This window comes from Eimeria acervulina, genomic scaffold (assembly GCF_000499425.1).
Source record: "Eimeria acervulina Houghton genomic scaffold, Eah_scaff800, whole genome shotgun sequence".
Classification (NCBI taxonomy): Eukaryota; Apicomplexa; class Conoidasida; order Eucoccidiorida; family Eimeriidae; genus Eimeria; species Eimeria acervulina.
This window is the reverse complement of record NW_013547135.1, coordinates 845-15731: the sequence shown is the minus strand read 5'-3', so window position 1 is coordinate 15731 and position 14887 is coordinate 845. Positions and strand designations below refer to the sequence as shown.

Genomic DNA, 14887 nt, shown 5'->3' with positions numbered 1-14887 from the left:
AAATAAATAAATAAATAGTACGTGGAGAAGATAATATAAAGGAAATAATAAACAAATAATACTAAGAGAAGATATAATAAGAATTTTTATTATCAAAAATTTAAACAGAAAACCAGCGACAAATAAAATAAACAAATAAAATAAACAAACAAAATAAATTAATAAAATAAATTAATAAAATAAATTATTAAAATAAATTATTAAAATAAATTAATAATATAAATAAAATAAACAATATAATTGGACTATTTAGATAGATGAGTAAGACAAACAAACGAAAATAAATAAAACAAATAAAATAAATAAAATAAATAAAATAATAATATAAACACACGAAATAAACAAATGAAATAAACAAACAATAAATAAATAAAACATTAAATACGCAAATAAAGAAAATAAAAAAATTAAACAACATTAACGAATAAGCAAGCGGATGATTAATAATAATAAAATAAAAACTACAAAGAAAAACAAACAAACAATAAATAAATTAAATAAATAAATAAATAAATTAAATAAATAAATAAATAATAAAACAATAAGTAATTCGTCAGTAAGAAAGAATTTGTGAAGAGAAAATAAGTGCATACAGAACAAAAACAAACAAACAAAATAAATAAAATAAATAAAATAAACAAATAATATACGATAATAATAATAAGAATAAATAATAATATACAATCAAACAAAGAAATATTTTTAATTTTTATTTGTTGCAGCAACAAAACAAATTATAGAGAGTCAGAGATATATAAACAAATAAATATATAAATATATATATACATATATCTATATATACATATATATATGTATATATATTTATATATATTTATATATATAAATATATATTTATATAAGGAAATGCAAGGAGAAGAAAGTCGTATTATAGATAGATGCAGACAGTGTAGACAAACAAATGCAAAGAAAAAGAAGAGTGAAGCCTAAGAAATAAATATATATAATATATATATATACATATATAAAGAGAGAGTAGAGACGAACAAATATATCAAAACAACCAAGAGAGACAGAAGAAGATGTTCAAAATAATAATAGTAATAAATAAACAAATAAACAAATAAACAACAGAGCAAAGGAGAAACGAAGAAGACGCACTGCATAAACAAACAAAATATAAAATAACAAACAACGACAACAACAAAACAAAAACAAAAAAAGAAGAGGGGATGAAAAAAATAAATAAATCGAAGCGGACGAAGACAGAGACGAAAAATATTTTAAACACTAAAGAAGCAGAGAGGTAAATAAATTAAGTAGATAAAATCAAATAGATATAAATAAATATAAATAAATATAAATGAAGTAAATAAAATAGATTTAATAAATAAAATAAAGATGAGAACTACAGAGAGGAGGAACGGAGACAGGAAGAAGAGACGAATAAACGGAGAAGAGACAGCAAATAAATAATAAGAGCAAATAAATAAATAAATTAAATAAATAAATAAATAAGTTAGGAGGTAAATAGAGAAAGAACGACAAATAAATAAACAAAGAAGAGATGAAACGAGAGAGAGAGAGACGAAAAGAGAAAGAGGGTTGTTGTTTGTATGGGTGTGTAAACCCTAAACCCTAAACCCTAAACCCTAAAGAGTCTCTGTCTCTTCGTCGCTATGCGGTATATCCAAATATAAACTTAACGCGATCTACAGGCCCTTCAGTTCTAAAATTTCTCAAACCCTAAACCCTAAACCCTAAACCCTAAACCCCGAGTTGAAGACAAATTTAAGAAGAAAGCCGTTACACGCACTGCTGTGCAGCTGCAAAACAAAAAAAATAAGGGTTTAGGGTTTAGGGTTTAGGGACACCAAGCAGAATGCGTCGAGAAAGCGCTTCTAACGAAGAGATAGCCTAAGAAGAAAGCACAAACACATTTAGGGTTTAGGGTTTAGGGTTTAGGTAAGCAGCACGATAGACAGCTACTCCTGCACTTTCTGCTGCTACGGTGGCCCTTACAGTTGCTGCTGCAGTTGCTGCTGCTGCTGTTGTTGCTGCTGCTGCTGCTGCTGCTGCATTGTGTGTCTTACTTCATGCGTCCGATTGGCGGTAGAGTGTGCGCTTCTGGCGGAGGCGAGAGGGGACGAAAACTCCCTCAGAGGGCCTGCTGCTGCTGCTGCTGCTGTTGCTGCTGCTGCTGCTGTTGGAGTTGCTGCTGCTGCTGCTGCTGCTGCTGCTGCTGCTGGTGTTGGGGTGCTTAGAGGAGGAGAACAGCCAGGGTGTTGCTGCTGCTGTTGCGTCTCTTCCAAGCGAAACAAGCGCAAAGGATTTGCTGCCTGCTGCAGAGGCCCGCTGCTGCTGCTGCTGCTTGTGCTGCTGCTCCCTGCTGCAGCAGCCGCAGCAGCAGCTGCAGCAGCAGCAGCCGCTGCAGCAGCAGCTGCAGCAGCTACCGGTGCTGCACCATCTGCTGCAGCACCACGCTGCGAGGTGTAGGGGCCCGCCTTCGCTCTTTCTGCAATCCGCTGTATTCTAGCAGCTAAATCTTCTTGCTGCTGCTGCATGCTTGCTGGCAGCAGCTCTTCCTCTTGCTGCTGCAGCTGTTGCTGCTGCAGCGGTGATGCGGTGCTGCTTCCTCGCGAAGCGGGGGTGCCGATGGAGACAGTTCTGCGCCTTGCTGCTGCTGCTGCTGCTGCTGTTTCTGCTGCTGCAGTAGGCGTAAAAGGAGATTGTAGCTGGTGCTGCTGCGGCAGCTGGAGCTGCAGCTGCTGCTGTTGCTGCTGCTGCTGCTGCAGCATGTTGGACTCGCAGTCTTGCAGATACTGCAGCACCAGCGGGTCTACTTGAGCAGCAGCAGCTTCTGCTGTTGCTGCTGCTTGGCATGCCCTATCTGTTGTTTGTTTTGCTGCTCGCTGCTGCAGCAAAAACAGCTGCTGCGCAAGAGAGTCTCTGATTTCTATCTCCATATCTCTTTCTCGCTTGAGTTCTGCTGCTTCTTGCTGCTGCTGCTGCTGCTGCCGCTGCAGCTCTTCTATCTCCCGCCGCAACGCAAACACCTGCTGCTGCTGCTGCTGCTGCTGCTCTATCTGCTGCTTCTCAGCAGCAACAACACGCTCCATTAAACGCCCCGTACGCTCCGTATGCCTGCACAAACCCTAAACCCTAAACCCTAAACCCTAAACCCTAAACCCTAAACCCTGAGGCATCTGGCTTCTACATTAAACCCTTATTCCTCAACACTATCTTACATGCGCTTCTCTGCAAGCAGGTGCGGCAGGTGGGTGATCTAGGGTTTAGGGTTTAGGGTTTAGGGTTTAGGGTTACGTTTGTATGAGGGCCTCTCTGTCTGCTGCTGCTTGTTGCTGAGCTTCTTGAAGTCTTTCCTGTAGTTTTGCTTCTGCTTGTTTTAATTTAGCAGCAAAGGAATCAGCAGCAGCTTTAAGTGTCTCCTCTGATTTTGCTGCTGCTGCTGCTGCTTCTGCTGCTGCGCTGCGCTGCTGCTGCAGCAACTCCAAATCGAAGTCCCTCCGCAAGCAGCAAATTGCTGCTTCATGAGAAGCCTGCAGCTGCTGCAACTCGTTGCTGTGCTGCAGCTGCAGCAGCTGAATCTCCTGCAACCAGCAGCAACAAGAGCAGCAGCAGCAGCAGCAGCAGCAGGATGAGATTAAAGACCCTTAACAGTAGTGGAGGCGTTCTTTACCTCGCAACCACTTCATATCCCAGACACGCATAAAACCCTAAACCCTAAACCCTAAACCCTAGCTGCTGCTACGTTGTGATTCCCTTACGACTTAGCATACATCCTTCTAAACCCTAAACCCTAACCCCTATCACCAACACCCTAAACCCTAAACCCTAAACCCTAAACCCTAGCCGCTAAAACCTTAAACCCTAAACACTAGCCGCTATGCCCTAAGCCCTAAACCCTAACCCCAACCCCCTAAACCCCTAAACCTCTAAACCCTAAACCCTAAACCCTAAACCCTAAACCCTAAACCCGATATACTTGGTTTTTTTTGTTTAGGGCCTGTTCAAAGGCGCGTTCAGCTTCTGCTTCTTCTTTGCGTTTTGCTGTTTTGTGGCTTTCCTCCGCTCTTTTTTGCTGTAGTCTTTGATCGTCTTTCAGCGTCTGCAGCTGCAGCAAATACTCTAAACGAAGCTCTTCAAGCGCCTTCTGGTGAGCTGCGCACATCAAACCCTAAACCCTAAACCCTAAACCCTAAAGGAAAGGTCTCGATAGTAAGCCCTAAACCCTTAACCCTAAACCCCATGTGTAGATGGTAAACCCTAAACCCTAAACCCTAAACCCTAAACCCTAAGCCCTAAGCCCTAAGCCCTAAACCCTAAACCCTAAACCCTCGACTTGAAAAGCTGTCTTTAGGAGTCTCCTTAAGGGGCTATGGCTTGATGAGGAGCACCTTGGTTTCGTGAGGGTTTAGGGTTTAGGGTTTAGGGTTTGTACCTTCGTTTGCTTTTTTTATTGCTGCATCTGCTAACTCTCTTTCTTGACGAATCCTTGCTTCGGTTTGCTGCTCTCTTTTTCTTATATCTGCTTTAAGGTCTCCCTCACGCATGCGCTGCAGCAGCTTCTGCTGCTGCAGCTCCTTCTCCTGCTGCTGCTGCAGCCGCTGCAGCAGCTGCTGCTGCTCAGCAGCAAACTGCTGCTCCAGCTCTCGTACCGCAGCTTCATGCTGCTGCTGCTGCTGCTGCAGCTGCTCTTGAGCTTCCTTTAACTGACGCAGCAAACTGTCGGCACCTGGATGCAGCAAACCTAAACCCAGCAGCAGCAGCAGCAGCAGCAGCAGTAGTCAGTCAGTCTTTTTTAATTTGCAGTAACACCAGGCATATGAACAAGCAGCAGCAGCAGCACCAACAGCAACAACAACAACAGCAGCAGCACCAACAACAGCAGCAGCAGCGGGGGCTCCCAGAGAAGAGACAGCGGCAGTCGTTTATATATATAACAAGCAGCATCAGCAGCAGCAGCAGCAGCAAGATAATCAACAATGACAACAGCAGCAGCAGCAGCAGCAGCATGACGAACCTTCTGCTTCTGCTTCTGCTTGTAGTTTGTATTGTTTGTGCTGATCGCACTTTAATTTATTTATTTGTAATTCCAGCGCTGCTATTTGCTGCGCTGCAGCAGCCTCAGCCTCGGCTAGCGCAATCTTCTGACGGTTCTCTAGCGCCTGCAGCAGCAGCAGCAGCAGCAGCAGCAACAACAACAACAATGAGTTTTTCTGCTAATGTAGGGCAAGTAGAAGCAAGAGGTTCCACCGAAAATGCAGCAGCAGCTGCTGTTGGAGAAGCAGCAGCAGCAGCAACAGATGCAGCAGAATAAACAAAAGCTGAGGCGGGTGAACGATATAATGCAGCAGCAGCAGCAAGCAGCAGTAAGGCCTAATCGATGAGGAAGGAGGACAGCAAAATGCGTCTCCCTTGTTGTTGCTGCTGCTGCTGCAGCTGCTGCTGCTGCAGCAGCTGCTGCTGCAGCGGTTGCTGCTGCTTACTTGTATTTGCTGTTCATGCGCCATCTGAAGCTGCAGCAGCATCTCCGCATGCTTGGATTCTTTTTGCTGCATTTCATTAATATGTTTGATTCTTTGTAGCTCTATTTGTGTTTGTTTTGTCTCCAGCAACGCCTTATCACCTGCTGCTCCTGCTGGCAGCACAACCCGCAGCTGCTGCGTCTCCTGCTGCTGCTGCTGCACCTCTTGAAGCTGCTGCTGCAGCTGCTGCAATTCACACTGAAGCGCCGCATTCTGTTGACGCTGCACAAGCCACAAACCCTCGAAACCACAAACCCTAAACCCTAAACCCTAAACCCTCATCAAGCAATGGAGTAGCAGGTTTAGGGACAACTTAAAGATTTAGGGTTTAGGGTTTAGGGTTTAGGGTTTAGGGTTTAGCGTATAGGGGTGGTTACAGCTTAGGGTTTGGTAAGGGTTGGGTTTACGAAGATTTAGGGTTTAGGGTTTAGAGGGTTTTAGGGTTTAGGGTTTATGAAAAGAGACGAAGAGGCGACAAGCAAACAAACAATAAACAGATAAATAAATAAATAAATAAATAAATAAATAAATATTATCATGAGGGAGATGACTTACAAGCGCTGCAGTTTGTGCATCGATCGCTGCCTTGGAATTTAGCTGCTGCTGCTGCTGCTGCTGCTGCAGCTGCAGCAACAGCTGCTGCGGATCCTGTTGCTGCGGCTGCTGCTCTTGCTGCTGCTGCAGCTGGTTGCTGCAGCCCGAAGGCAGCAGCGCCGCCTCGACTGCCAGCAGCAAAGAAGAAGCCTCATGAAGACGCGCCTGCAGGCAAACCCTAAACCCTAAACCCTAAACCCTAAACCCTAAACGCTAAACCCTAACAATCCAAAGGAGACAAAGTTAAACATTTTTAATTTGCCTCACCTCTACCCGCCCTACTTCCGAGAGTTCTCCTGTAGAAAGAGACCGTTGAGAGACATCTTGCTGCTGCTCTTGCTGCTGCTGCTGCTGCTGCTGCTCTTGCTGCTGCTCTTGCTGCTGCTCTTGTTGCTGCTGCCGCAGAGGAAGGAAGTTGTTGAGGCTCTCTGCTGTTGCTGCAATGCTGCGGAGGGCCTCCTCTAGGTAGCTTAGCTGCTGCGCTGTCTGTTTGTCCCAATGCCCTGTTTCTGCTGCTTCTGCTGCTGCTGCTGCTGCTGCTTGCTGCTGCAGCAACTCAATTCTCCTCAAACCCCCGACAGCAGAAGACAGCATCGTCTCTAAGCCGCATATAAACTCGGTGCTTACAGACAAACTGCGGTCTGAGGGAGACAGCAGTTCCTGCTGCTGCTGCTGCTGCTGCTGCTGCTGCTGGAGTTGCAGCTGCACTTGCTGCTGCTGCTGCTTGCTGCGATGTTGGTGTCTGTGCTGCTTCCGTTTGTGTCTTCCCCCGCTGCTGCTGCTGCTTATACTACTACTACCGCTGTTGCTGCTGCTGCTGCTGCTGCGGTGGGTAAGTGTTGCTGCTTTTCTGCTGCGACGCCGCAGCAGCAGTTTGCTGCTGCTGCTGCTGAACCCCCAACGCTTCGATCGGGGTCTAACAACAAAGCGCGAAGGCAGCCGATTCTGAAAGGCCCTCTCAATTGCTGCTTCCTGCTGCTGCAGCAGCAGAGCGAGTTCTCCTGTGCTGCTGCTGCTGCTGCGAGCTGCTAACACATGCTCTTGTGCCGCCTTCAATGACTGCGCCAGCTGCATACACACAAACAGCAGCAGCCGCAGCAGCAGCAGCAGCGGAAGCAGAAACAGCATCATGAAGCAGCAGAAGCAGCAGCAGCAATAGTAGCAGTAGCAGCAACAGCAGCAGCAGATGAATAGGCAAGCCAAAACGGCTGAGGGCTGTAAACGCAGCAGGGGGACCTGCAGCAGCAGCAGCAGCAACAGCAGTAGCAGCAGCAGCAGTAGCAGCAGCAATTTCTTACAGCTCTGTTATCATCTCTTAGTTGCTGCGTCTCCTGCTGCTTTCCTTCAGCGTATGAAGCCAGCCTTTCAGCTTCATCTTGCAGCTGCTGCAGCTGCACTGCTGCTGCTGCTGCTGCTGCTGCCGCCTTTTCTTTCTCCCCCTAAAGGCGCAGAGCAATCGCAAACAAACAAATGCAGCAATTGCTGACTTATGCTGCTGCTGCTGCTGTTACTGCTCCTGCTGCTGCTGATGACGATAGCTGCCCTCTGATCTTTGCTGCTCGTGCTCTGCCTCATGTTCTGCTGCAGCATTTGCTGCTGCTGCTGTTGCTGCAGTTGCAGCTACAGCTGGTGCTGCTGCTGCTGCAGCAGCTTACCTTTTCTGTTTCTAATTGAGCAAGAGAATCTGCGAGCTGGTGCTGCAGCCTTCTGACTTCAGCAGCAAATGTTTTTGCTTCTGCTTCTGCTGCTTCCTGTTTCTTTGCTGCAGCCTCTGCTGCAGCATTTGCTGCTGCTGCTTCTGCTTTTGCTGCTTCTTTTTCTTTTTGCTGCTCCTCATATTTCCAGGGCGTCTCGCATATCTACGAATTAAACAAAAAGACAGAGATAAACCCTAACCTCAGCTAGCTAGCTAGCTAGCTAGCTAGCTAGCAGGTGGCTAGCTAACAGGAGCAGCAGCAGCATTCACAGCAGCAGCAGCAGCAGCAGCAGCAGGATGAGGGGCTCACGTGTTTGACGAATTTGAGGGTTTCTTGCTGCAGCGCTCTGAGTATTTTAGCGAGCAGTGTCTTCTCTGCTTCTAGCCGCTGCCGCAATTGCTGCACTGCCTTCTCTGTAGGCCGCTCTGCTAAGACAAACCCTCGTAAGGGAGCCTGCACAACCACAAACCCTAAACCCTAAACCCTAAACCCTAAAACCTGAATTGTAAGGCCCAGGGAGTTTAAACTCGGCGCTCCGACAGAGCCTCCCCTTCCCTCACCAAACCCTAAACCCTAAACCCTAAATCCTAAACCCTACACCCTAAACCCTAAACCCTAAACCCTTACTTGTAAAGCCTTCCAGGCGTTGAGGTTTAACTTCAGCCACTCTTTAATTGCAGGGAAGCTAACATCAGAAGGTGCAGCTCTTATTGCTTCTACCTTCTCTATCAGCTCTTGCTGCAGCAGCACTGCTGCATCTGCTGCAACAGCATGACGCTCCTCTCCTGCTGCTGCTGCTCCGGGGCCTCCTGCTGCTGCTCCTCCTGATGCTGCTGCTGCTGCTAGGGCCTCGCAATCTGCTGCTAAGCCGGCAATGCTGGAGGGTTTAGGGTTTAGGGTTTTCGCTCTAGGGCTGTCAAGGGAAGAACCGCAACCCAACAGCAGCTGCTGCTGCAGCTGCAGCTGCTGCAGCAACTGCTGCTGCTGCTGCTGCTGCTGCTGACCTGCTGCTGCAGAGGCAGAAGCCTCCGTCGCACGCTGCTGCGCCGCTCGCAGCTGGGCCTGCACAATCAACAACTCCAAACCCTAAACCCTAAACCCTAAACCCTAAAACCTAAACTGCTGGAAGCCCCTCCGCTAGCAGGATCTGGGGAGGTGGATCGCTGAACGCGCCTTTAGGGTTTAGGGTTTATAAGGGTTTAGGGTTTAGGGTTTATACCTGAAGGCGGGTGATGGTTTGCTCTTTAGCTGCTAGCTGGAGTGCTGCTTCTTTCTGCTTCGCTTCTTGCTGCTGCAGGCTGCTGCGCAGCTTCACCAGCTGCAGCTGCAGCCTTCCGCGCTCCTTTACTCGCTGCTGCTGCAGCAGCACATTTGCTGCTGTCTTCTGCTGCACCTCCTGCAGCAAACTCTCTATATCTAGCCCCCCTAAAAACCCGCAACAAACCACAAACCCTAAACCCTAAACCCTAAACCCTAAACCCTTGGAAGCAGGAGTGGAATAGAGCTGCAGCCAGAAGCTGCTTGCTGCAGTGAGGCTGCTGCTAGGCTTGCGTACGCTTCAGTAGGACTAAGTAGGGTTTAGGGTTTAGGGTTTAGGGTTTACCTGCAAGAGTATTTGCAATGTAATGATATCTCTGCATGCCCCTAACGAGGTCTTCTACTTCTGTCTTTAGTTTATCAGCAGCAAACCCTAAACCCTTCGCCAAACCCTCAGCAGCAAAGCCGCTCTCTGCTGCAGTGCTTACAGACCATACATCGCTGTCCTGCGCCCCAACAACAAACAACAAACCCTAAACCCTAAACCCTCGGCAGAAATGAAAGATGCATGCGCATCGTCTAATGCTGCTCCTTCTCTTGCTGCTGCTGCTGCTGCTGCAAGAGCAAGAGGCGGCCTTAAGCTTTGGTTTGCTTTAGGAAGTGAGATGATCGCTTCAATCAGGTTATGTTTAGGGTTTAGGGTTTAGGGTTTAGGGTTTAGGGTTTAGGGTTTGGCGTACGCGCGTGAGGTTTGTGCCGGGCTCTGTGAAGTCTGTCGTCCATTGTCTTGAAGGGGTTACAGGGGAAACACCCCTGCTGCGGGTTTGGCCGTGCATTGTGCTGCAAACCCTAAACCCTAAACCCTAAACCCTAAACCCTAAACCCTCCACCGCGGCGGGAGAGGGCGGGCGGCGGGAGGGGGCGGGCACAGCGAGAAAAAGCTTAAAACAAGTTTTGAATTGCAGCATCAATAACTGTAAACCATCAAATAAGGGGTTTGGGAAGAATGCATTAGGGTTTAGGGTTTAGGGTTTAGGGTTTCTAGGGTCCTGAATTCAGTGGTCTGGTTCAGCGGCCCACCACCACCGAGGCAGAAACCCTAAACCCTAAACCCTAAACCCTCAACCCTTAACCCTAAACCCTTAGGGTGTAAACGAATTCTTTATTGCAATTTGTAGGAATTAAACAAGTTGTGCGGGGCCTGTAATCCAAAAACCCTAAACCCTAAACCCTAAACCCTCGCGGGCCCCAGCGGTTCATTGCGCGGCCGACCGGCCTGAGCTGCCTAGGGTTTAGGGTTTAGGGTTTAGGGTTTGCAGTCCTTATAGTTGTTTTTATCGCGATTAAAGAGACATGAATCTGCGTCTTCTTCTTTATTGTCCGATTGGAGCTGCTCTTGACAAACCCTAAACCCTAAACCCTAAACCCTCAACTTCGAGGCTGTCTCGTCTGGCCGCTGCCGACACCCGACAGCTTAGAACCTAAACCCTAAACCCTAAACCCTAAACCCTAAAAGTTGGACTCTAAACCCTAAACGCAGCTCTTTACTCTTGCAGTAAGAGCCCAGCGGTGTGTATTCCACAGATTTAGAGTTTAGCTTTGAGGGTTAAGGGTTTAGGGTTAAGGGTTTAGGGTTAAGGGTTTAGGGTTAAGGGTTTAGGATGAGTGGAAGGTCCGGCTGTTGAGATGTCGCTGTGTCTTTTAAGGCCCCCTTTCAGGGCTTCTTTCTTTCGCTGGTTGGTGTTGGGGTGTATATGCAGCTGGTTGGGTTGCATAGTCAGCTCGGGATACAGCCGCAAGGGCGCCAGCAGCAGCAGCAACAGCAGCAACAGCAGCAACAGCAGCAGCAGCAATATTGGGGGCCCCTTGTCTCCTTTTAATTCTTTTTTTTCTTCTTCTACCTCTGATTCTCCTTTTGTTTTTCTTGAAGACCGAGAAGCCGGGGAGTCAGAGAAGGAGACAGCAGGAGAGACAGCAGCAGAGACAGCTGAATCTGCAGGAGGACCAGAAGAGGCATCTGCTGCTGAGTCTGTTGCAGAAGCAGAGTCAGAGAGAGAAGCACCGCGGCGCAGAGGAGCAGCAGCAGCAGCAGAAGAAGAAGAAGAAGCAGAAGAAGAGGGATTCGAAGAAGGGAGAGAGGAAGAACGCAGAAAACCACCAGCAGAAAAAGCAGCAGCGCCAGCAGAAGCAGCAGCAGCACCTGGAGCTGAAGAAGCAGCAGAAGCCGCAGCCGCAGCAGCAGCAGCAGCAGCAGCAGCAGCAGGAACAGCAGCAGCACTCGCAGCACCTCCTTTGGGTGCTGTTCCTGTTTCTGAATTCACACCTCAACTCGGCTACAGCGATGGAGCTGAACTCTGTAACTCCGTCTCCTGCCGCAGCGTTCTATCAGGCGCAAGTCCCTCTCTCCCTATCAAAGGTCAGCACAAACCCTAAACCCTAAACCCTAGAGCCGAGCTGGTTCAATAGGTTCTCCGCGTTTACACTCTACTGTAAAACCAAGCGCCCGGCTCCACACTTGAGAGTTTAGGGTTTTGGAATTAGGGTTTGGGGTTTGTCTTTAGGGTGCAAGAAGGCTGTGAAGTGCGGAGGCTGTAAACCGGGCGGAACGCCTGAAGGCAAATGCCTCCAGTGGAAACCGCCGAGACAACCGGAAGTGCTGCTAAGAAACGGAGCCTATTACGCAACCAAGGTAAACTGCTGCTGCTGCTGTTTGTCATGCTGCTGATGGTTCTCATACTTCTGTTTTCGATTTAGCAGTAGTAGGAACGGTGGTAGGAACTGCTGCTTGTGTACTGGTGGCCGCTGCTGGTGTTTTTCCAGCTGCTGTAGTTCATGCTGCCACTGCCGCTACTGCTCTGGTTCCTCCACGGTAAAGCTTCTGTTACTACTCATGTTTCAGGGTTTGGAGTCTTCAGTGTCTTTTATTTCGGGTTTAGTGTTTGGGGTTCATGCTCATTGTTTACGTTTTTCGGCTGATTGTTAATAATTTATTTTTTATCTGTTCAGCGTTTATCTCGGTCCGGGTCTTTGGATTTAGCAATAAAATGGGACACGGAAAACGTTCCGTTGGACTTTTCTCCCTGCCTGCTAGACGTTAAACAAGCAACCCTAGCCAGTAGAGAACTGCGAGAGACAGGTAATCCTCTCGACTTTCTTTTCTTGCTGCTGTCGCAAGACCGGCAGCAGGGGCAGCAGCAGCGGCAACAGGCCGCAGCAGCAGCAACAGATGCGAAGAATGCCGCAGAACAGTGGAAAGATGCCAGTGCTGGTTTTAATAGTAGGGGCAATCAATCCCTTCCGTATTGCATTTTGTTCAGCCAGGGTTTAGTGTTGAGGGGTTAGGGTTTATGTTTCTCAGGGGGCAGCAGTGTAAGTGTAAAGAGTACAAGCAAACATCTCACAGTAGAAGAAACGTTATTGGGTTTAGGATTTAGGGTTTATTTTCCGATCATATAGCTCTTGTTTTTCGTGTGTAAAGTGCATGCATACAAATATATAGCTGAAACCACATGCACAAAATATATCACACATGTGTCATATGCATACATCTGCATTTGTTTGTGTGTACAAAGGCATTGTGATGAGATGAACGATAAGTTGAATTAATTGAATATACGTTGAGTTGGTTTAATTAATGTTGGATTGATGGTATAGAAGTTGAATTCATTAAATGCATACTAAAGTGATTGCATACATATAACTAGTGATGAAAGAAGCTTCAGTTTCTTATTGTCTCACCGCGTTTTCTCTCAGTTCATAGAAATACCTGGTGTTCTTAGTGTGCCGATTACTGCAGGAAACGTCCGCGCGTTTGGTTTCCATCGCATGGTGCAGCTGACGTTGGCGGTGATCCGAATTCCAGAAGAGGGAGCAGAAAGAGCTTCGGTTCCGAAAGTATCTTTCGGAATTAAATTAAATGAAGGACTTGGAATGGCCCGTGCTTTCTCTACTGCCGCTCGACCTGTCGTTACACCCGCGTGCTTCGTCAGCGAACAGCGCAGCAGTGTACTTACGCTTCAATCGCAGGAAGCTTCATTTTTCACTGGGTACGTTCAATCACTTCATTTTATTTGCAATAAATTCAACGTACATTCCGTCGATCTATATTTTACTGAATTAATTCAATACAAATTCAAACAATGCATATTCCGTAGAGCCAGCTTTCATTCACCCACTTCAATTAATATTCAATTTGTTCAGTTTCCATTGCACCGATGCAGCTTTATTTAAAACAGGTGAATTTGTATTCACCCAAATGAATTGAATAAATTCAAATCTAAGCAGTTGATTGTTTTTACTCAGTTCCCTTAACCTGTGTTGCATCAATACAACTTTAGTGCTAGCCACCAAACACGAATTCGTTCAATTTTATGTAAGATAAATCAGTACGGCTGGCAGTTGCCGCAGTAATTGAATATTTAGGAGAAACAACAGAAGGGTTTATTCGCTAGTGCGCCGATGTGTTAATATTGCGTTATGAATTAAGTTTCTCTTTCTCATTGTATTGGTGCATCTAGTCCATTCTGTTAAGGTCTGCTTCTTTTGTCTTCGTTTTTTAACCTTTGCCGTATTTATTAGGACTTCTTTCCCTCTATATTACCAAACATTTCTTATTGCGCGAATGCATCTAACTTCCTTGTTGTCTTGGTGTCTTCTCCCTCCTGTATTATCAAATCTTTACCGTATTCATTTATTTTGTTGCAGAAAAACCTTTTCCTGTGTTTTTTGGACCCATTTTTGTTTTTTGTACATCGATCGAACTGTGTGCTATTATCGTTCCCGTTGTTATTCATTAACTCTGTTATGATGCTGCAGGTGGTTTTCTGTTCCGAAGCACAAGACCTTTCAGCTGTATCCGCGGAACTTCACTGTTCGTCTCTTTTGTCAGTCGAGTTCTGAATGCCAATTATCGCAGTTATCGATTTGTGCTCGACTTTCTTGTCCAATTTCATCTCCTGAAGTAGAGAAAGAAGTGATGATCGCAGAAGAAGCAATGAAACACCCAGTTGGCCCAATGCCTACTGCGCCCACTCCTGGTGCTGCTGCTGCTGCTGCTGCTAGGGGGGGGACCTTGCTGCAGCAGCAAATGCTTATGCAGCAGCAGCAACAGCAGCGTGTTCGGCAGCTTCAGTTAAGGGGTCGCTACGGATTTGTGCCTTCCTGGATGAGTGCAGCATCTGCACCTGCGCACAATTTGGGAGTATTGTCATTTGTCTTAGCCGCGGCTGGCCTTTTCTTATTTTTTTAATTCGGGGTTTTATGTTAATTTATGTGGTTGTTTATTTATCGATGTATTTTATTTTTTGCTGTGTTTACCGCGTAGCTAGCGGCGCGTGCGCCTTTTTCCATGGGATTTAAACTGCGGAGGGAGTGAGATGCAGCCGCCTACATTTCTTCTGCTTTGTTGTTTAATTCAATTCCGACGAATAGTACTAAAGAACTAAATTGGTGTCAATTTTTAGTCCAATGTTTGTCATTTAATAATCCAACAAATAGTACTAGAGACTGCAGCGCTCTTTATCTAATAATTGAGGAGTTATTATATTCGAAGTAGACGAAGGGCATTACAAGGATAGAGTCTCCGAAAGGCAAACTTTAATAAACTTTAAACTAGTAAATCAGTTTATTGTTTTTATCAAACAAATTATTAAATTAAAGTAGCTGACGACGCCTAAACTGCACATTAAGTGAACGAACTGTCTTAAAACGACAGACCAAAAGACAAAAAGAGCTGAAGAAAAATAAATGAAAATATTTTTATGAAATTGTTGATGTTGCTGCAGTCATCAGCGTTTGCGCCTGCACGCCAAATTTGTGTGCGCTGTTGACGAC

General features: G+C 46.3%; 2 protein-coding genes across 2 annotated transcripts; one reads left to right on the top strand and one right to left on the bottom strand.

The window, feature by feature from the left end:
• Positions 1-1976: 1976 nt before the first annotated feature.
• EAH_00049450 (hypothetical protein, conserved) lies at positions 1977-9891 on the bottom strand (the record flags this gene model as incomplete). Its single annotated transcript, XM_013391346.1, has 15 exons — positions 1977-3102; positions 3283-3569; positions 3965-4140; positions 4421-4714; positions 5003-5147; positions 5469-5729; positions 6063-6266; positions 6369-7169; positions 7400-7540; positions 7757-7960; positions 8108-8251; positions 8426-8860; positions 9018-9223; positions 9402-9561; positions 9796-9891. 15 exons carry the CDS (start codon positions 9889-9891, stop codon positions 1977-1979), a joined length of 4680 nt encoding a protein of 1559 aa, XP_013246800.1.
• Positions 9892-10741: 850 nt separating this feature from the next.
• Positions 10742-14429, top strand: EAH_00049440 (hypothetical protein, conserved; the record flags this gene model as incomplete). The annotated part of the gene is made up of 7 exons (XM_013391345.1): positions 10742-11471; positions 11617-11744; positions 12062-12191; positions 12414-12424; positions 12809-13101; positions 13871-14255; positions 14379-14429. The coding sequence occupies 7 exons, from the start codon at positions 10742-10744 to the stop codon at positions 14427-14429; spliced, it is 1728 nt and encodes a 575-aa protein (XP_013246799.1).
• Between the last annotated feature and the right edge of the window lie 458 nt (positions 14430-14887).